Raw genomic sequence first — 22,400 nt, 5'->3', positions numbered from 1 at the left:
GGCAAAGGGAAAAGCAGGCTCCATGCAGGGAGGCTGATAGTGGACTCAATCCCAGGACCCCGGGATCATGACCTGAGCTGAAGGCAGATGCTCAACCACTGAGCCACTCAGGTGCCCCCATTAACAGTATCTTCTTACTGGTTTCCTGCCCAGGGCTTCTCAGTCATCCAGTCCACTTTTTTCTTTGCCTATCAGTTATTGTTGTAAACTATAAAGTGGATTTATAACATATTCCTGATTAAAAACTTAGAAAAATCCCCATTTCTATAGAAGCATTTCTTTGCTTTTCTTTTTAAAAGATTTATTTATTTATTTGATAGAGAGGGAAGGGCGGAGGGACAGGGAGAGGGAGAATCTCCAGCAGACTCCTCACTTAGCACAGAAACTGACACCAGGCTCCATCCCAGGACCCTGCGATCATGACCTGAGCCAAAATCAAGAGTCAGACACTTAACTGACATAGCCACCCAGGCAACCCATCTTTTCTTTTCTTTTTAATATGACTCAAGATTCATTAATTTGAAGAGAAAATATTTATGATGCCAATGATCGCATGTTCTTTCTTCTGTCCTGTGGAGGAGTGACAGAGCTGCATAGATTTTTGCCATATATCATTCTCTCTTAGGTAACAATGAGTAATCTACTGCCTTAGCTGGCCTATGAGTCTGACTGAATACAGTGTGACTTTACTGTGTTTGTTAGCCTCTACTAAAAATGCATACAGGCACAGAGCTGTGATTCTTGTGATTTTTAGAAGTTTTTTTTTTTTTTTTTTTAATCAGTGCATCATCAGATTCCCATGGATTTCTGTGGCTACTCTTCTTGTGATAATAAATATACATTTGAAAAGTTTTAAATTGTTTTATTATTTTTGATACTTTGCAAGTGTATTTTCATGAATTCCTTGATTATTACCATTTTGATTATTAATTTAGTTCTCATTCAATTTGTTGATTTCACTGAGTTCACTCTGGGATGTGAGAATCAATAGAGAACACTATAAAATCTTTTCTCCTATTTAAGTGAGTACTGGTTAAAATAATTGGAGGGTAATTGGACTATATGGTAAGTAGCAAACATCTTTTTTTTAATTTTTTTTAATTATGATAGTCACAGAGAGAGAGAGAGAGAGAGGGAGAGAGAGAGAGAAGCAGAGACACAGGCAGAGGGAGAAGCAGGCTCCATGCACCGGGAGCCCGACATGGGATTCGATCCTGGAGACCCAGGATCGCGCCCTGGGCCAAAGGCAGGCGCCAAACTACTGCACCACTCAGGGATCCCAGTAGCAAACATCTTATATCAAGACTCTTCATAAGTTAGACTGACCTATCCTTCCTGTCTTATTCAAACACAGGAGTGTGTTAGCAGTTATACAAGAGCTGATAAGACATCCCTCTTTTTCAAAAGTGCAGAGTTTGGTAGGAAGGGTGGGCACTGCACGCTATAGTCATACAAGTTCCTGTGGTGGTTCTAAAATATTATCTATAATACATTCAGTGTTCTCCGCTAAAGACCATGCTTTATCTCCACTCTTCTTTATCCCTCCATGAGCCATCCCTGTCTATCTGAACAATTTCTTCTTTAAGAAATTGACATCTATAAAGATGTCAGATATGTGTCCTGTGAAGCCTATCTTTGATCCCAGGAGAGTATAATTACTCTTTCATGGAAAGTCTTATATTATTTGTTTAACATTCTGTTATTGTATTTCTTCAGTGGTCTTGGGCATTTTTATTTATATATTCTATTTTATGTTTCTGTTATCTACAACTAATCCAGTTGTTCATTGGCTTTCTTAGTCATTCATAGTTGAACATTTTCTTGTGGGTTAGTTTTGTTGTATTCTGAATTCATATTCATTGAGGATTAATTAGGAGAAATTTCCTGTAGTCCAAATTGAGAGCATGTCTTTCATAAATAACTTGATATCATATTTATACAAGTGCTCCAGTGGTGTCACTGAGCAAGGATGATTTTTCTTGTTAATGTAAATATTTTTGACATCTTCCTATGCTGGTGAGGGGAAAGTTGTTTCTAGTTGACCCTATGTCTGAGATAGCTATTTGATCATATGTTGTGGCCTCATTTCCACCTTCTCATCTTGCATTGGCCCATTAATCACATCTCCTATGAAACTAAATTTCCATTTCCCAAGGGTACAATGACCAACAACACTCCTTTCCTCCTTAAACTCTTAATTCGGTGTCTGGTTTTCAGTTCTGTGCTTTTTGACCCTCACGGAATAAGTCCTTGCTTGCAGGCTTAGAGAAGCATCTAAGAAAGATTTTTATTATACTTTAATATTCTTAGACTTAAGAAAGTGACATGTCATAGCTTATCATATCTTGAACTTTTAGCTTATGCATAAAATTATATTTTGAAATCTCAATTTAATCACTTTTCAAAGCTATTTGCAAAATAGAATAAATGTATTTTATATAAATTCTATTTAAAATTTTGAACAATAAAATATTTATCCACATATATTTTAAGGTTATTTTAAAATCCAAGATCCATATACATAATGTATCTAAAAATTATCTGCTAGTTTAGATAATGAATGTAGTTCTAGGTCGTTTAGTCTAAAAAGATTTAAACTGGGACAATGTTGCATAAAAATGAAACTAGAATATAAAAGAGAAAGAATTTTCTTGGCATGCTTGTTGGAAGGAGGAAAAAAATGCCCAGAAGGTAAAAAAGAAAAAATATATTATGATTTTTTTCCATGTTCAGCCAGCAGATGTCATGTTTGGTTGTCAAAGCCTAAGATTATTATAAGGGCTTTCCCTTACTACTACAGTGTGCTTCTTAACAAAATGGTTGTATAAATATTAAATGTGATTGGTTCTGAAATCAGAGAAAAAACTGAACGTACTTTTTTTTACTTTTAAAAATTATTTCTTAAATAAAATTAGAAAATATTTTTTCTTTGGTAGTTAATCCAAAAGAAATTGAGTATACAATATGTTCTGAGACATAAGCAATAATATCTATATTTAACTGTAACTGATCAAGATTATGTCTTTATTTTTCAAAAGATTTTATTTATTATTAGAGCAGAAAGAAAGGGACAAGCAGACTCTATGCTGAGTATGGAACCAGACTCTGGGCTTGATCTCATGAGGCTGAGATCATGATATGAGCCAAAATGAAGAATCAGACACTTAACCAACTGAACCACCCAACTGCCTCAAAATTATATCTTATCAGTGATTATTTATTACTAGTTGATGTTACTCACAAAACATCTAAAAACTTTTAACCTTTAACTCTAAGGTGTTGCAATTCAACCAAAATTTAAAAATGGGGCACCTGAGTGGCTCAGTCAATTAAGTATTTGCCTTCAGCTCAGGTTGTGATCCTGGGGTCCTGGGGTCCTTGGGATCAAGCCCACATCTGGCTCTCTGCTCATTGAGGATCTTGCTTCTCCTCCCTCTGCCATTCCTTCTGCTGTTCCTCCTGCTTGTGCTCTCTCTGTCAAATAAGTAAATAAAATCTTAAAAAATAAATGAAATGAAAAAAATTTAACTAAAATAAAACTTTCTCTATTAATCAAAGTCAAAATTTGTAATGAGGCCTGTTTCATTTGATTATGCATTAATATGAATTGTCATACATCATCACTATTTCTATTTTGTTCCTAAATTTATCTGCTATATAAGATGTTAAAACAGATCTTCTCTAAATTATTTTCTATACTGGTGTTCCATGAGAGATTATTATATTATATTACTTATAGTAATACAGATATATCAGTGCACATAAAATATTTTTAAAATATACTGGAAAAATATACTGGAAAGCCTTAATAAAAGGCTGCAATGAAATGTAAAGATGATGGAATTTTACTGAAATTTGATCTATTTGGAAAATTTAAATAAGGTTTAGATGACCTTGAAAATTGACTTGATAAACTCATTTTATTGACGAGTCATGAGGATTTTTTTTAACTTCGAGGTTAAACTGCTTCAATAAGCTTAAAAGTATTTATTTACATAAACAATCACTTCTAGAATTATGGCAATTTGCATTTATGACAGGCAGCCAGTTTTACTCTCCTGATAGTCAACAAAAAGTAGGATTAGACTACAGGTAATAGAAACATGAAATGGAATTTATAAATTAGTATACTTAGTACAATTAAAGTAGTACAATAAACAGTAGGCAAATGTTTCATAGCACCCTATGGATTTGAGACGCAGAGGTGCTTTACTGGCCACCTTGTGGAAAGTCACCCATCTCAGCCCTGCTAAATGACTGGTAGGTAGAGACAAAAACCACTAATGAAGAGAAAATCATAGTCTCCTAGGTAGGTCATCATTCCATATTCAGAAAGGATTGGTAGAACCTTTCAACATCAAAATGCATTTCCTTTTAATGGTCATGCACTGAAATTCATCTTATTTCATAGACCGGTTAAAATTTGTCTGATTTTCTTCTCTACAATAAAATTTCAAATCTTAGAAAACTCCATCTGCCAAATAGATTTTTTTGTTCTTTTGTATGCTAAACAGCCACAGTTTGTGACTCTCCTCATTCCATTTGAATGCACGGTACCTTTTATGAACAAGTGATGGCTTGGAACTATAAACTGTATTTCCCTCCTGGTTAAAATGAAAGCAACTCCCTCCCCATCCCCCACCTCGAAAACACCCACTGAGACTTTAACTCCTTTAATTCAATGTAGACAGTAGGCTCTACTGAAAACGCCCTAGGTTTACATTAGTCACTTAGGCAACTCATTATTTCATTTATAGATTTTAGATGCTTTTTTTAAAAATGTTTTATTTATTTATTTTGAGAGAGAGCATACGAGCATGTATGCGTACACGAGTGAGGGCAGCAGCAGAGGCAGAGGGAGACGGAGAATCCTAAGCAGACTCCATCTCAGAGGACCCTGAGATCTTGGTCTGAGCTGAAATCAAGAGTCAGGGGCTTTACCGACTAAGTTACCAGGCACCCTTGGATGCTTATTTTTAATCAAAAGCCCTAGCTCTTTATCCAGGCTACTACTAAATGCACATCCTCAATAATATTTTGAGAAATTTGGTCTCAAATACAAGTTGTCTGTAACATTTGGGTATTGATTTCTTTGTTCAAAATATTCTTTTCCTCTCATCTAGATTTTGCTCTAGTGTTGTGAACATGAACTTGTGCCATCACTTAGTAATAAGTAAAAATACAATAAAAAGATAAAAGAGGCAATAAAGTGAATGTGATGGCTCTTTTCTAGAGATCTCCTTCTATGCAGGAGATCTTTTAATTCATTTTCAATTTAACTGAGTGAATATCCATAGAACATTTTTTTCAGTGTTGATGCAGGAGAAGTTCTCAAATGTTACTAAGATTCAGATATTTAATTCCATGTATTTATTTCCACTAATTAGTTTATTAAAAACCAAATTCAGTTCATCTGATATTATTTTTTTCTTCTCTATCTACTCACAGTTCCTCGGCGATCTCTTCAGTCTTACGGCTTTAAACTTAAAATCTATCTGTATGCTTATGGTCAACAAGATTATAACTCTAATCCTAGCCTTGCCTGAATTCTAGACTAGTATATGACTAGTCTGGACTATTCTAGTATATCTCACTTGATGTCTCTGTTTAGATTATTCAAATTGTTATAAAATAACTTTCTGAAGTTCTCCCCCAAATTTGATCCTCCCATAGTTTTTCATCTCATTTGATGGAAACTCCATTCTTTCAGTTCTTTAGACCAAAACACTTGGAGTTGTCCTTGATTCGTCTCTTCCTCTCACACTGTTCATCTAATCAACCAAGAAATCTTGCTTCTATTCTCAAAACTCTCCAGAAAATTGGTTAGATTTTAATAATATGACTTTTCAAATAGAAGAATTACTCATGAGACACATTCTAGAATGTGGTAAAAGGACCGAAAAGAATAAGCATGTTTGACTATCATATGTCATAATTCAAATTTAAGCACTCTTTCTATTTTTAGGAAAGGCCTATGCTCCAGAATTCTATTACGATACCTACAATCCTGTGTGGCAGAACAGACATCGTGTTTATTCTTACAGTCTTCAGTGGACACAAATGAATCCTGATGCAGTAGATCGGATTGTTGCATACCGGTTGGGTATTAGGCAGGTGAGAAATTTAATTGGTGCCTCTTTTTTCTCTTTGTGGTTCTCTGTGAAGACCTTGTTATTCTGATATGTTGATATAAATTTTTAATCATTTTGCATAAATCCCAGGATATATTTTCCCATATGGAAGATAATTGTGCTCTACATAAAAATGTTCTCAACTATCCACAAATGTTTGGAATTAAGGTTGGCATTTTCTATTGTGACAGGAGACATTTTAAAGTGTAATCCTTTGAGTCTTCTGAAATCCTTCATCGCAAGATATGCTATAGAAATTACGCTGTATTCTTGCTATGAAAGAAACTTATTAAAGATTTGTGCACAATTACCTAAGTTGCATAATTCTTTGTCTTGCTTCCTAAGAAGCTGGAAGTCTTACTTATTTTTACTTGGGGGGTTTCAAAGTATAGAGAGAGGATGTGTTAAGAGTGAATTTAATTATCTGAAGAATAGAAATATTTTACTAAAATGAGCAGAAACAATCAAGTACAATGTTTTCTTAAGATAGCTGAAGATCATGGGTTTTGTGAAGATAGATCTTTTCAAATGAATCATTGTTAAACCCTATATCATTTGTTGGCATAAATGGTATTTTTGAAATGTAAATGTAGGTCTTTATATTGTTTCCTGTCACAGAGTGTATTATCTTAAGTGACTGTTTCTGCATAAGAAAACATTTTCAAAATTATTTGATTACCATATAAGTATTAGCTTTCCCTCACAACTTCGTATTATCCACAGTTTTGTAAGGTGTTGTTTTCCACTTCCTTAATGAAATCACAGGACAGCATTTTGAATTTCCACAGTAAAAAGGACAAAATATGCTTGGAGAAACATCGATCAACCATCAGTAATCCACTCAGTTGTATTCTAACACTAGTGTTTTTCTACCATGTTCAGTAAGTTATAATAAAAGACTAGGTAAGATACATCATTCAAATTAAGATATTTGTCAGTTAGATGTTCTTGTCCATCTGTCTAATAACCAAAACGAAAGCAAACAAAAACAAAACAAGACAAAAGAATCCCTTTTCTAGTGAATACATCCTGGCATTTGATAATCACTACTTTCCTGGCTAAGTATTCACAGATCGCTGATAAAGCAGACAGGACTGGATCTTTGAGAAACATTCTTATTATCCCTCTTTTATTTCAGTTCCTAAGGAAATCTGAGTAAATCCCAAATCCATATCAAAATAGTTCTACTCATTCTAATTTGATGATAACTTCCCTGATAAAGAAAATATAAACAAGAAAGAACAGCATTCTTTTCTCTCAGCTGGTGGGCTCATCTTTTTTCTTTTCTTTCTTTCTTTCCTTCCTTCCTTCCTTCTTTCTTTCTTTCTTTCTTTCTTTCTTTCTTTCTTTCTTTTTCTTTCTTTCTTTCTTTCTCCTTTTTCTCTTTCTTTCTTTCTTTCTTTCTTTCTTTCTCCTTTTTCTTCTTTCTTTCTTTCTTTCTTTCTTTCTTTCTTTCTTTCTTTCTTTTACCTTAACACAGCTAACATTTTTAGATCTTTTATATTTGGAGCTTCTTAGAGCATTCTTGTCTTTGGACATATCAACTCATTTTCTAAGTCCTTACCATTTGATTTAGTCATTCATGTTCATCTTATATTACCTATATTTGAAAATACCTAAGAACCAAATACCAAATTGCTGTTTGTAAAATTAAATTCTTTCTCTTAAGTATCTTTTCCTTTTGTCTGGTTATAGCTTTATTTGCAATGAAACAGTCAGAATTTCATCTTTGGTTTCTCACTTTCTTCTTCAGTTATGTTTTTTAGAGTATCTTGGTAATGACCTATTGCTCCCTGTAAATAGAAGGACTGTTTTCTGTCTGCAGAATTTACCCAACTCTGCTCCTTAAAACTTTCAGTCCCAAAATCTCCACCTTCTCTCTAAGTCAAATTTAGTAGAAAAGTAGTTCCCATTAGAGTCCTCCCCCCAATACATTTTTAGTGAATCAGATTTCTTCCTAAGAGGGATCCAGCTAACCAAAGTCCTTCCTTCTCATCCACATCTTGTACCCATTATTAATAAACTACTTTCTGTATTATGTTTTGTTAGGATCGATACACTATTTTCCAAAGGCAGCTTTTCTTTTTTTTTTTTTAGATTTTCCTCTCTTACATTAGCATTTCCTGTAAATTCCTATCTTTATATTTCTGGATCATAAAACTAATATATAACTCTCTGATATGCAGTGACACTCACTTTTCAGTCACTGTGTTGTTCCTTGTGAACAAATTAGATAATTTCCCCTTACTCTGCTATTTTAGAATAAATTATATATGAGTGCATATGTGTGTATAAATTTTCCTGTGTTTTTCTAAAATTATGAATTCCAGACATACTTGGCTTCCAATTCTAGATGATATAGCCTCATCATTTTTTAGCTAGGTAACCTTGAGGTCGTTTCTGAACATACCTAAGCCTAGGCTCCTACCCTGTAAATTGAAGATAATGATACTTATTGGACAATTGCATGTGGAGTGGAATATGTTCTGCACTTGCCCCACAGGTCAGATTCCCTTGTGCAGGGCATTCCTTACATAAACATATGTGGCAGTTCTTGCACTCATCCACCAGAGTTGTATAAGCACTAAAAGAAAAAAAAGTGCATTTCAAGACCATAACACATCTACTGTGATTTTTTTTTTTGTTTGTTTGTTTGTTTGTTTGTTTGTTTTTCGTTTTATTCAGTATACCGTATATCCTAGGCCTAGGGATTATTCCAACCCAAGATTTTCACAAAATAACTTCTGGACATTTTTGTCACTATGTCTTATTTTCATTTCAAGCCTATTATCCTCCATAATATCCATTTTGTGGATTCACAATTTTCTTTTCCACCTTGAGTCTTAGTTTAAAGCCTTCTTGATCAGATCAGTAAGGCTGCTACTAATACTATTCTTTTCAAATTTGTGAGATTCATACCATCCACTAGAGGAAAACATACTTCTGGTGTAATAACCATGGTCTGGAAAACAATTCCTGCTTCTTTTACAATTTTTGAAGCTAACTCTTTCCTTGCCAAGCACTCTTTCTGGGCTCCTTTATTCTTAGGATTTTCTTCTATATTTAGAAAGAAGCATTATTTTTTCCTAGGGTGCTTTTTTATAATGCTCTATTGTAATTGATAATTTTACTCAGATTCTATGTCTTGCTATGGGAGAGAAAGTTTGATATACATTTTGGGGAGATCTCAATAAAGAGTAATGGCCCCATGCTGTTCTGCCAGGAATAAGAAGAGAACAGAAAGAGCCTGTATATCCACTTGTCTTTTCGCCACTACCATGTTCTTTACACTTAACCATTACATGAAAAATCTTTACATGCAAAATAGCCTCAAAAGACAACATTTCTTGTGAAGATCTCCATATACACTGAAGCTTAGGATGGTAAGGCAAAAGCATCCCAGATACTATGAAAATGATACAGTTATTTTAAAAATATCCTCTCTTAATAATAGGAAACAACAGTAATGTTGTTTGTAAATGTAATGTAAAATGAGGTTATTTCTTCTGTATTATCTTAGTAAATTAGATTGCTTCTTTCTCAGGCATGTACATTTAGGTAACATGTTTTATGACACAATTAGATACCAGCATTAAAAAAAAATCACTCTTGAATTCTGATCTGATGATCATTGTAATGAAGATTTTATATTACATACAAATGGCTTTTTTCATCGTCCAGCTATCTCAGAGTCTTGAATCAAGAGCTTTTGAATATAATCACTATAATTTGGATGATATTTAAATAAACAATGTTAGGAATACCGTCAGAAACATGTTTAAAAAAGGGATGTTCTTTCATATATTTTTATTTTGAGCATACATATCAAGATAATTTCTTCTATATGCAAAATATGTAGGTTATCTAGTGCAGAGCACCTCCCCTTTTTATATTGAACATGGCTTTACCCATGCAATACATTTCTGTATTAGACAAAGTCTGAAAAACAAATTTGATTCTTTAAAATTAACAATGAATTCAATTCTAGGGAGCCCTATTTTGTTTTTAAGCCAGAAACTGTTAGAAACCTTGTTTATCTACTCTTAAATTAAGGTGATAAAATCACTGCTCTATTATTATAACACAGCTGGATGGAGTTGGTGGACTGAACCCAGCATTTCTTCAGGATTCTGGTAAAATTGGTTGATTATTTCAATTAAACTATTTGGTCTATATTGAACTATGATGAGGAAAATTTTCTTCAGATTTGAGTATTGGCTTACATACTTTTCATAGATGTTGCAATGCATTAAAAAAAACACATATTCTGGAAGCACTGTTTTAAGAGACTTAAAAAGAGAACAAATATATCATGTGGAGTCAAAAATATTAATGTGTGGGAATAAAGTTTTCTCAAAATCTTAATATCTTTAATTCATACTTTCTAGGCTCAGCTAAGCAATTGTTTAATCTCCTTAGACAGCCACTAGTCTCCAATTATTTGCTTCATTTGTTGCTTAACAGGAAAGAAAAAAGGTTATTTGAATGTCTGCTTTCCTTGGTATCTAAGGAATTAAGAAACAAGCAAAACTGAAACAAGCAAAACTGTTTTTAACTCATCTGAATGTAGTATAAACAACATAAACATTATTTGGCTAACATTCGAAATATACACAAATATAGTTTCTAATAATAAAGAATTTTAGAGTTTTACATAGTTTCTTTTTTACATTCTGCCACAGACATGCACAATGAGTGTGGCTTTCTGACTGTCCTCTTTGGAAAGTAGGATGTTTTATTGTTAAAATAAAATTGCCACTGTTCCTGTCTTTTTGAATCATGACATATTAAAATTCTTAGGATTATATTCATTTGTTCACATTGTCAATAAAACTTTCAGTGAATTAATCCTACAATGATTACCAAGAGTTCAAAAAGGAAGCATTGCCCTTAGAGCCTTGTTAAAGCAAGTGCTGCAATAGGAATATATACAAAAGGCCAGAGAAACAAGTAGAGGAGCGTTACTACTGCAAGATAACAGGGGTTAAGAGATGTAATCACCAAGGTAGAGACTTGTTGGTTAGTTTTTATAGGTTTATACTCATTTGTTTCATAAATAGTAATCATTAATGATGACTAAGCAAGAAATCACCAATTGCAAATGTACTGTTTGGTATAATTATTAGATGAATTTATTATAAATTTCATTTTGGTCTTCATACATGTGACTATAGTGACTGAGCCATAGTTTATTTTCCCCTCCAGTTTATTTTCCCTTCCCTTTTTTGTTATTTATTAAATAATTTGTTACTTTTTTTTCACTAAAGACTTCATGTTATAGTAGATCATAGTAATTAAAATGTATAGATTTATTATATACACAAATGACCATATATGTGACAATTGTGGTTATTAATATTGCTCAGTACCTAGATGAAAGTGTTTATAGCTAAAGCAGGAAAATTTAAGGAAGAGACAGTATATTTGGTTGGTCATGGGGGATGACTTTTTATGCTTTAGCAACCTGTATAAAGAAGTACTGGCAGTCTGCAAATGCTGAAGTAAGTGAGATTAGAGTAATGTACATGATTGACGTAAGCCAGTTGGACGGATTTCACTGAGAGAGATGTTTGGAGGAACCATTTGACATAGGGCATTTAGTGCCAGCCCAGGGAAATCTGTGGAGAATTATAGATAATCTGGATTCATTGTATAGTATTAAATCATGAATAAAATGACATCTTCCATATATTAACCTGATCATATCATATATAGCATATTAAATGATATTACAATAGAGGCAGAGAAAAAAATTAGGCACTTTTGAAGTAAGGTTGAGTAAGCTTTAAATTAGAGTCATGAAGGGGGAAAAAGGAAAATTGAATTAAGAAAAAGTTGAAATGGGCAGAACTTGAATATTGATTTAATCTTTTAGAAACAATTTTTTAAAGTACAGTGAGCTTTGTTCTCTGCCATTTATTCCAATCTCTTCAGTGAATGTTCTGAAAATCATCAAATACATAGATGAAGAAGAGAGCAGGTGATAGAGAGAAAGGTAGAGAAGCCATTTTGTTAATGGTCTTCTTGGCTCTGGAAAAGAAATAAGCCAGTTTATAAAAAAGTGGTTATCTCCATCTTCCAAATGAAGAACACTACACATATACTCTTCATTCATTCCCATAAATACTAACTCCAGAGTGTATTTACTAGAAGGAATAAATACAATAAATTCAAGAGACCCACATGAGCCATGGGCCTTTGATGTGAAAGGTTTTGTGAAATAAGGGTACTTTTGTCTTAGAAAATTTCAACTACTTTCTGAAGAGTTTTTCTCAAATCTGTGGCTCTTTGTACATATTTAATTTTGTATAGTAATACTGCTCAGAAAAATTAATTAGTATTTTCCTATTTCTTGACTCTGAAAGTAGTGGAAAATGAACAACCTCAAAAAGACTTTTAGAGCAAAAGCATGTTAAATTATTGACAAAAGTAAGATATTGGCTCAAAGTTTGCAAGAATGTTCAGATTTTTATTTATTTTTTATTTTATTTATTTATTTATTTATTTATTTATTTATTTATTTATTTATTTTTTAATGCTCAGATTTTTAAATTGGGGTTGTTAAGTTTGAGTGATAGTGAACATAAGACAAAGGGAGCCTGGTTAGGAACATGCAACTAGAATTTGAGTGAACATTTACCTTTGATAATGTAAAGTTACAGGTCAGAAGCATTAGACAGAAGATCTAAAGGCAGCAAAAATGTAGAGACACAAATTTACTGCATGAAGATAGCAAGGATAAAAGTTCCAGTGAAAAAGAATAACTATGAGATAGAAAAATCTGCTGGGTCATGGAAACTAAGAAACAAATGTGTGAACATGTGCATGATATTTGTACTTTTACATAAATTTTAAGTTTATAAAGGCCTAAAGTTAAAAAATACTGTCAAACCAGGGTCGCTTTTTTATTTAAGGTAATTAAGTTAAGAAGGCAATGGAAAAAAATGTATCTATATTTTTTAGGTTTAATATTATTACAAGGTCAACTGATTACAAATCTAATTAATTTGATGAGAGCCTATCCAGGATGTTCATTTGAATCACTATTTCATTAAGAAGAGAAGACTGATATATTTTTCTTTTTTTTATTTATTTATTCATGAGAGACAGAGAGAGAGAGAGAGAAAGAAAGAGAGAGGCAGAGACACAGGCAGAGGGAGAAGCAAGCTCCATGCAGGGAGCCAGACATGGGACTTGATCTCAGGTCTCCAGGATCAGGCCCTGGGCTGAAGGCGTTGCTAAACTGCTGAGATGGGCTGCCCTGATTGATATATTTCTTTGGATAAAAGAACACTTCTTAAATGTCTAAATTGTATATCTTACAGTCTGTAAATACATGGTTATTATGGATTCCAAGAATTTGCTCCAAGTCAAAGAAACTATTCAGTAGACATATGTGTATAATATACATAAACAATATACTATGTATGTTATATATAACATAATATATTCTGTGCTATTATATATATATTCAGTCTTAAATGACTAGGATTATAAAGTTCAGTGGAAAACAATCATTCATTCATCTACTGTTTTTTAAAAGATTTATTTCTTGTTGTCCGGGAATGGATAGCCAAGCAGGCAGTTACAGTACTGTTTGATAGGTATGACGATAGGTGTGGATGTAAGATATTGTGGGAAAACATTGAAGGGAAACCTAAGATAACTTTGGGATATGAGGAATGCTGACGGAAATAATAGCAAACTTACAGGGAAGGGTGAATAGAGAAGTTACCCAGATCAAGGGATATGGAGGGAGTTAACATGTGCTGGATACAAAGCCAGCATGATAAGTTTAGAGAACTGAAAATAAAGCAGTTTATCTGGACCATAGTGCAAGAGAGAAGGAAAAGAACAAGCTGGATGTATGAGGGAGCAAGGATACAAAGGGCCATATGAAGTGTTCCACAGGAGCTAGACTTCCCTTGAGAGAAATGGGGAGACTTGGAAAGATCCAAAACAGGAGTCAAATGATCACTGATGTGGTACAAAATTAAGAAGAGACAGCACAGAATGAGAGCTGTTACTTTATTTTAAATGATATCTAACAACCCAAATCAGTGCTGCTGCTCTGGTGATTGGAGAGAAATTGATGTGGCAACATCAGGAGGAATAGATGCTTAAATATAGGTTGGAGGAAAGAAGGGAGCAAAAAAACAGAAATGACAAAGACACTCGCTACTTATATGCTTGTTGTCTTTTGAAAATCGTCTGTCAAAACATGGATATTTGTTTCTCATTTCAGTATGTTAAAAACTATTCTTAAATTTAATTGTTGATACTAAGAGGAAAATGAACTGCTCTTGAGATGAATGGCAGGCACATACTTAATGTAATGTTTTCAAGGAAATGTAAAATGACAAAATTTAAAAAACAAAATTTGAGAGAAGTTTCATGTTATAATGTAAAATAACTTTCATGTATCCCTGCAACTCTTTTTTTTAATGTTCTAAAATTTATTCTCAGAGACTCATACCTTAGCAAAATGACACACACAAAAAAACTCATAGGAAGTTGCCTTATATTTAATAAGCAGCTTTTCTGGTTAGGGAAGCTAATTTTGAACATATGTGTGTTTATGCTTATGGTATAAGGTGCTGCAATAATAGGTCCTAAAATGAGGAAAAAATTAGAAGAATAGTTACACTTAAAATATATACATATGTATATACATATATATGTAAATATATGTATTTTACTTTATACTGTCTTCTTTATAATTCTTATTATCCTTTCTTTAGAAAGCATCTTATTGTTCCACAGATACTGGCATACTAGGTTAAAGCTTCTATACATTAACACAAAATGATTTTTACAGTATCAGTTGTTTTCTGGAGAGAACATGTTGAAGCATGTACCAGCTCCCGAATCTTACTCTTGAAAGGGGCACATATCACTTCTGTTCATTTTTCCTTGACCAAAGCAAACCCTATGATTTGATCTGAAGTCAAAAGGGCAAACAAGTGCTATCCTCATGTACCTAAAAAGGTTAAAGAAAATACTTGTGAAAGGTGAATTACTACCCAGATTTACCTTTCTAGTCAGCAGTATTTGATTGAATATATTAGTAACACCATTTGATGTCCTGATAAAAATTTAACCTCAGAAAGTTTACTTCTAGAATATTAAAAGAACGAGTATAGATTTTATTAGGAAATTGTACCATTTAGTTCAAATAGTGAAAGTGTAAAGAATTCAAAGGGGCTCAATAAATGTCTTTTGAGTGACGGAATCAATAAATAAATGTTGAAATAAATGCCCCTGTGTATATATACGATCTGTGTAAAGGAACGATAAAATCTGAAACATGGTCCTGTGTATAATTCATCAAAGCCTTAATATTTTTTGATTTTTCTTTTGTAATTAGATGTTACATGCTATTAGATATGCATGGGATAAGGAGTGAAGCAGACATAAAATGTCTATGAACTCATGAAGCTTATATTCTGATAAAGAGAAGACAAAAATATATAAATGGATAGAATAATTTCAGAAAGCAACTAATGCTATACAATAAATAAAGCAGAGATAGAGGAAAAACTGATATTATTAAAATTCATTCTGAATTCAGAGAATCTCATGAAAATCTGAGAAGGTAGCAAAAGTCTTGTCTTTACTTTTCCCACATGACATCAAATTTCAAATCATGCTGAAGTTCACCTAGGGGAAAGAAGGAATCTAATTTTAAATAATTAAGTACATTAACTAAAATGAAACAATAATACTTTCTGCATTCATTTGCCATTTAAGTTTTTCTTAAAACTAAATGAGGTAAGGTAAGTGACCCAAAAATTCAGTGGCAACATTCATAACTCTTAATTATATTCAGGGACATGAAATACATCTGAGTTGGAATATAGTTTAAATCTATGTATTTGGAGGACATATTGTGACTGGTCAGTCTGTAGAAACCTGTTAACAATATGCAAGATAGGTCTCTTGCACAAAAACAAACTGCCAACTGAGGAATATATGACGTTCTAAGAGGCATTATCGAAAGGATAACTGAATTTTCTTGCTTATTTAAACATATAATTTATGGTACACTGAGTGGCTTAGTCAGTTAAGCATCCGACTCTTGATTTTGGCTCAGGTCATGATTTCAGGCTCCTGAGATCAAGCCCCGAGTCAGGCTTCATGTTGAATATGGAGCCTGCTTAAGATTCTCTCTCTCCCTCTGCCCCTCCCCAAAGGCACCCTCTCCCCTGTGCACTCTGCACTCTCTGTCTGTCTAAAAGAAAAAAATATATATATGTATTTGAATTTTGTATTCCAATATCACAGTTTTTAAGTTGAGATAGAATGTTCCTGAGTAGCTCCCAAAAGCTTGTTAGAGTTTCAAGTTGGTAAGAGGTAACAAAACAAAACTGAGAAGAGTTGCCCAGGACAGCATGTTTATGACTAAGAAATCAAGAACTAGAGCCTTAGCTGTTTGCCCCTTTAACACAGCTCTGTATTGTAATTGGACTATTTTTTTTTAAGCATTTAGTTTCTGAAATTCTGGATGATGCATCCAGTGCTCTGTATTTCTAGCCATTTTTAGATAAGCACCAAAAATGGTAATGTTAAGGATAATTCTGGTTTTATTGGTAATAAATGGATAGATGGTATGTGTGGCTTTATTTCATAATTTGTTTTATTGCCAAGAATAGTATGATGATTGGGTATTGTTTGTGAGACCTTATGTCAATGTAATATGTTACCTGGAACTTTTTCTGTTCCCTTTAAATTGGTACCCAATACCTTACTAAAGATGTGCCTTCCACCCTGGGCTAATGAGAAGTCAAAAATAGCCCTAACACTATACTTAGGAAAAATTCCTTACCTTGTGAAACTCCTTTTATTTAGGAAGAAATCTGTATACAAATAAACAGCTATTATGATTTTAGGTAGAAAAAATTTGGGAAGAGTGGTGGAATGCAGATAATGGAGTAAATAGTGATCCTGGTGCTATAAGAAATAGTGTGGTCCAGGGAACTCCTTTTCTTTGGGGTTGACATTTCAATATAGACATAAATGAGGTCAAGAGATAGGAGCCACAAGATGATTAAGCTAAGAGATTTAAGCACCTCATAAGTATATCAAAGGAAAATAAAAACATGTATAAATTATACAGATTTTTTTTTTACATTTAGTTTTGTGGGCACCAGATCTTTAAATGCCTATTAGACAAATAGAATATTACAAGAACAGTGGAGATCCAAATTAAAAAAAAATTAGTGTGAATCTGATCATTATAATAATGCAAAGGCCAATAGAAAAGAATTGGGCATTTTGCTAATTAGAAGTGTGGTTAGCAGATATTTTCATATTGTTAGAATAAGGGAACTGATAAGACACTGGTTTTGTGGAACAAGACAATACAGAGCCCACAGTGGATTTGCTGGAAAGTAGGACAAGCAAAGAATGAAACTGTTTGTAATTGGGATTGCTCAATGAGAGACAGTTGGTAATTAATATAGGTGTTGGGCTTGAGTTTTTATTAGCTATCTGTCAGTAAATCTAAGTAAAGGCACAACATTTTGCCAGGATGGGCAAAATACCTTCCTCCTCATCTAGAAAGTAAGACGTATCTTCCCACTGAGTAACCAGCTCAATAATGTTTATGCGTGAATTCAATAAATACTAGTCTGGAACGTGAGAATATTACAGTGACTCAATAAAAGAAAATCTGTTCCCTTTGTGGAGTTGAATTATAAAGAGTAAACTCATTGTCAGAGAGTTGCAAAGTTAACAAATAGCAAGTAGATATATACTGTAACTCACATCAAACCTAGAATAGTGAAATCTTTCTGATCCTAAACAGAACATGTATTCACAATGTAATAATCTTTTGTCATTGTTTTACAAAAAAAGGGCCATGACAGGTTCTATTTTACAAAATAGATGGTAATAGCAAGGCCCAACTTTTCTATCAATATCCAGATTCATTTAGCATTTATTAATTCGCTTTATCTCTCACAAAATGCAAGACTAACTTTGGTCCCAATTATTACTTCATTTTTTAGATATCCAGAGGCATATAAATTTAGAGGCACATAGTAAAGTATGCAGGAAGTATGAGTTGTTATTATTTTAAAAGAAAACTCATCTCATTTTAAGATAAGTGAATTTAAGCAGTCATTTTGTGGGAACAAACTGTTCTGCAGATTAAATGAATGAGGTTTTTTCAAAAGCAAGAAAAATGTTCTTTTCTGAACTACATTTCTCCTTTCACCTGCTGTTCTGCAGTGTATCTAGTTCAGGGTGGCCTAGACTAAATACCCGATACTTATCAATTACTTATGCCTATTTTATAGAATTGCCAGGAGGGAAAGTGGAATAGGAAGAAATCAGAGAGTGAGAAACCATAAGAGACTCTTAACTCTGGGCAAGAAACTGAGGGTTGTTGAAAGGGAGGTGGGTGAGTGGATGGGGTAACTGGTTGACAGGCATTAAGGAGAGCACATGATGTGATGAGCACTGGGAGTTATATGCAACTGATGAATTGCTGACTTCTACCTCTGAACCTAATGATGTACTATATGTTGAATAACCGAATTTAAAATTTTAAAATGAGGGCAGCCCGGGTGGCTGAGTGGTTTAGTGCAGCCTTCAGCCCAGGGCCTGATCCTGGAGATTCCGGATTGAATCCCACATCAGGCTCCCTGAATGGAGCCTGCCGCTCCCTCTGCCTGTGTCTGTGCCTCTTTCTCTCTCTCTCTCTTTCTCTCATGAATAAATAAATAAAATCTTTAATAAATAAATTGTGCTATTACTTAAAAATAAGAAAAGTTTCATGAATTATATTAATGAACATGTTATTTCATTTTTCAGCAATTTTGTATATTTATAAATTTGTAAATTTATATATTTATGCATGCTTTCAGTGCCCATTATATGACTGTTGACTGTCAAGGATTTATGTCTACTCCAGTTATTTCTATAATCACCAATTTAGTTCACTATGGCTCCTGGCTAAAGAGAGGGCTTTGTTCTGTTTTGTTTTAGTTATCTAATTTTCAGAGAATTCAACAAACATGGCTTGTCTTCTTGTCATCCTCATGAATTGAACTGCATGCTTATGAGTGCTTCATTCTGTTTTTTTGTCCCTGGCTGATCAGTTATAGTATTAAAAGAACTATCAAGGGACATGTGGGTGGCTCAGTCAGTGAAGCATCTTCCTTCAGTTCAGGTCATGATCCCGAAGTCCTGGTATTGAGCCCCATGTCAGGCTCTCTGCCCTGTGGGGAGCCTACTTCTCCCTCTGCCTCTGTAGCTCCCCATGCTTGTGCTTGCTCTCTCTCTCTCTCTCTGTGCCTGTCAATAAATAAAATCTTTTTTAAAAAGCAACTATCAATAAAGGAATTGTAGTTTTGCTATATTTTAATGCCATTTTGTATAACCAGATAATAACTTGATAAATCTTAATGTTTCAGAAGTATTTCACATTCCTCTATTTCAATTTATTTTCATTTGCTTCTATATTCATTTTGTGTGTGGCTTAATGTGTATATGCATAATGACACAAACTGATTCCATTAATCATGAATGAGATAGTTTGCTTTCAACCTCGAAAAAAAAATAGAGATGAAGTGTAAAATGGAATTTGGAAAAATGAGTACATTTGCCAAGTGAAAAAATAAAATATGGTTTTATTTGTGCTTATGCAAATATTAGTACTAAGTACTTTGACATGGAATTTCAGACATCCCACCTGCTCAAAAACAGCTTTCTCAATCTTGAGGTTGCACCTCTGGGAATTGCTTTGAGTATCTGAAATGTTTTATGTCATTATTAGTCTTTTGTATAAAGTGAAGATGAAATTTTGGACTTTTCATCTAAGTTAAAGCAACTTATCTCATATTAATGAAATAGGAAATGGTCTTATGAGAATGAAATCAGATGAAGGATAATCACCTAGGTTTAGAGTCTTCTGAAAGATTAAAAATGTGTCTGATTGTTTTGCATAAAGCTGTCCCTGCATGTTTCATTAATTTTGTTTAATTAAAAAGCCATGACTTCTATATGCCACCTCATAGCTGCAAAGATCCACAGTTATTTCCAGTGGTTCTACATAGGTTACCCTAGTAATACCCCTTCAAAGACTAGAAGGTTGTCTTCCAAAGGTTCAAGTGTGAAATTTTTAAGAAGCAAGAATGCTGAGACTCTGAAGTTGGATATGTTGAAAGAAAACTTACCCAAGTCCAAAGTTTCTAGTTATTTCATGTTGTGAGTTTAAGAATTTTTAAAGAACTATATATATACAATTCTTTAATTATATAACCCTATTTATTTAAGAGAAAACATGCTGATGTGAACACTGAAACATGTTAGTATGTGTATCAGAGACATCAAAAAGATTTGATGAAAATAAATAGCTCTGATCTGAATTTTCTCAAATATTCTTCGCATGTTTGAAAACTCATGAATACTTCCATTTTGAGTTGTTCATCTGAGAATTAGATTAGGCTCAGAATAGTACTTAGTCTGCCTCATTGATGCTCTAGATGTCTATTCTTTTATAGATTAAACTGAAGTTTTTAAATTAACACTTTTTGTAATGATGCCATTGTCAAAAATAATAGCAATGTTGAGATCTTAAATAAAATAATTCCGGGGCACCTGGGTGACTCAGTCAGTTAAGCGTCTGCCTTTGGTTTTAGGTCATGATCCCAGGGTCCTGGGAGCCTTGCATCCATAGGGAGTCTGCTTCTAGCTGTCCCTTTGTTCCTACCCTCCACCTCCACTTATGTTCTCTTTCACTATCTCTCTCTCAAATAAATAAATAAATAAAATGCTTCAAAATAAAATATTTCAAAGAAGATTGTGTAGTTTTTATAATTTTTTTCTTTTTTGAAACCATTCTTGTTTATAAAGTGATTCTAATTGACTCAACATTATTTAAAATCTTATTCTTCCCTTTAAATTAACATAAAATTCCTTATAAGTTAATATTAAATTATTTTATATTGTGGTCTATATTTGATGATTCTAATTAGATGAACACAATAAAAAACAGTAGTCCAGAAATTGCTATATACAGAGGTATATTTAATATAATTTCAAATTAAAAAAACTGTTGCTTGGAAACTAGAACCATTGTAATAAATGATCAAGTACTGCTCAGTTAAAGAGCAAAGCCACAACCCAAGATAAAGCAGGAACTCTCTATGGTAGAGTGAGAAGAGCACTCCAATATGACATATAGTACAAATAATGTAATAGGCACATATTAGACTAACAATAAGTTCAACTAGGGTTTGTTGGAAATTTGCTATCTCACATAGTGGCTGTATAATGGAAGTGAAGAAAGGAAATACTTTATTTGTTTGGAAACAGAAATAAGATTCCTGAGGTCAACCATAAAACTGGACATTTTGGTAAAGATTGGAAAATAAAACTTTGAAGTATGAAAATAAAATTTATTGTTCTGGAGTAGTAAAAAGTTAAGGAATATAACCAACTATCAATTTTATCTGTAAAAGCTATACTAGCCTAACTCTGCCCCAACACTAAAATTAAGGGTATATCTTTTACATTAAAAAAACCCATAATTTTCATTCTTCTGGGGAAATTATTACAAAAGGGAAGTAAGGCTGTACAGCAAGAAGAGAAACACTGATTAATCTGTATATTTAGATAGAAACACTGATTAATCTGTATATTTAGATAGATCTGTGGATTCTTGGTGCCTTAGAGATTGCAGCAAATGAAGTACTACTGTACAAAGTAATGTAAATCTTGAGAAAATGCATATTTTCTCTCCTATAAATTGCTAGATAACATTACCTTCAACATAAAGCAGATACTTAGTCATTATTAGTTGATAGTCTGAGGATATTATAGCCATATATTAAGCAATAAAGACAGACAAATAGTGAGAAGAAACCTTGTTTTAACTCTTCTGTATTTTCCATATCAACACAGTGCAGTTGTTTTGAAAACAACCAAACCAAACAAAACTCAGTGGTAGAACAATTCTATTAGCATAGCAAAAAACGCTAATATTTTGGAAGATACTTCCCACACACACACCAGTATAACTTCCGTGTATATTTTTTTTGTTTTTGTTTTTGTTTTTTTTAACTTCCATATATTTAAACATGTGTTTGAAAAAAGTAGAAGTGTGTTTGGGAAAAAGATAAATAGTACTTCCTGCATCCAGTTCTTCCGTGAAGATTGAGAGAGGAAAGAAGTGTATCTGGAAAGAGGTAGAAGGTGGAGTTCCATAAATCTGTAAAGTTTCATCCCTTTTTAAAGAGATATTGGAAGTAAAAAGTAATAATT

At 33.1% G+C, this 22,400-nt stretch overlaps 1 protein-coding gene across 3 annotated transcripts in view; it reads left to right on the top strand.

The window, feature by feature from the left end:
- The window catches only part of MDGA2 (MAM domain containing glycosylphosphatidylinositol anchor 2), a 786,794-nt gene that overhangs the window by 687,420 nt on the left and 76,974 nt on the right, over positions 1-22,400 (top strand). For all 3 annotated transcript variants that reach the window (XR_013386160.1, XR_013386159.1, XM_077909189.1), the window contains exon 10: positions 5,966-6,114. Coding sequence is in view for 1 of the 3 variants with exons in the window: in XM_077909189.1 (XP_077765315.1) it covers positions 5,966-6,114 (149 nt within the window). In the remaining 2 variants the exon portion in view is untranslated. The remainder of the gene's footprint in view (positions 1-5,965; positions 6,115-22,400) is intronic.

This window comes from Canis aureus, chromosome 9 (genome assembly GCF_053574225.1).
Source record: "Canis aureus isolate CA01 chromosome 9, VMU_Caureus_v.1.0, whole genome shotgun sequence".
Taxonomy (NCBI): Eukaryota; Metazoa; Chordata; class Mammalia; order Carnivora; family Canidae; genus Canis; species Canis aureus.
Note: the sequence above shows the minus strand (reverse complement) of the source record. Positions and strands in the feature narration are given on the sequence as shown.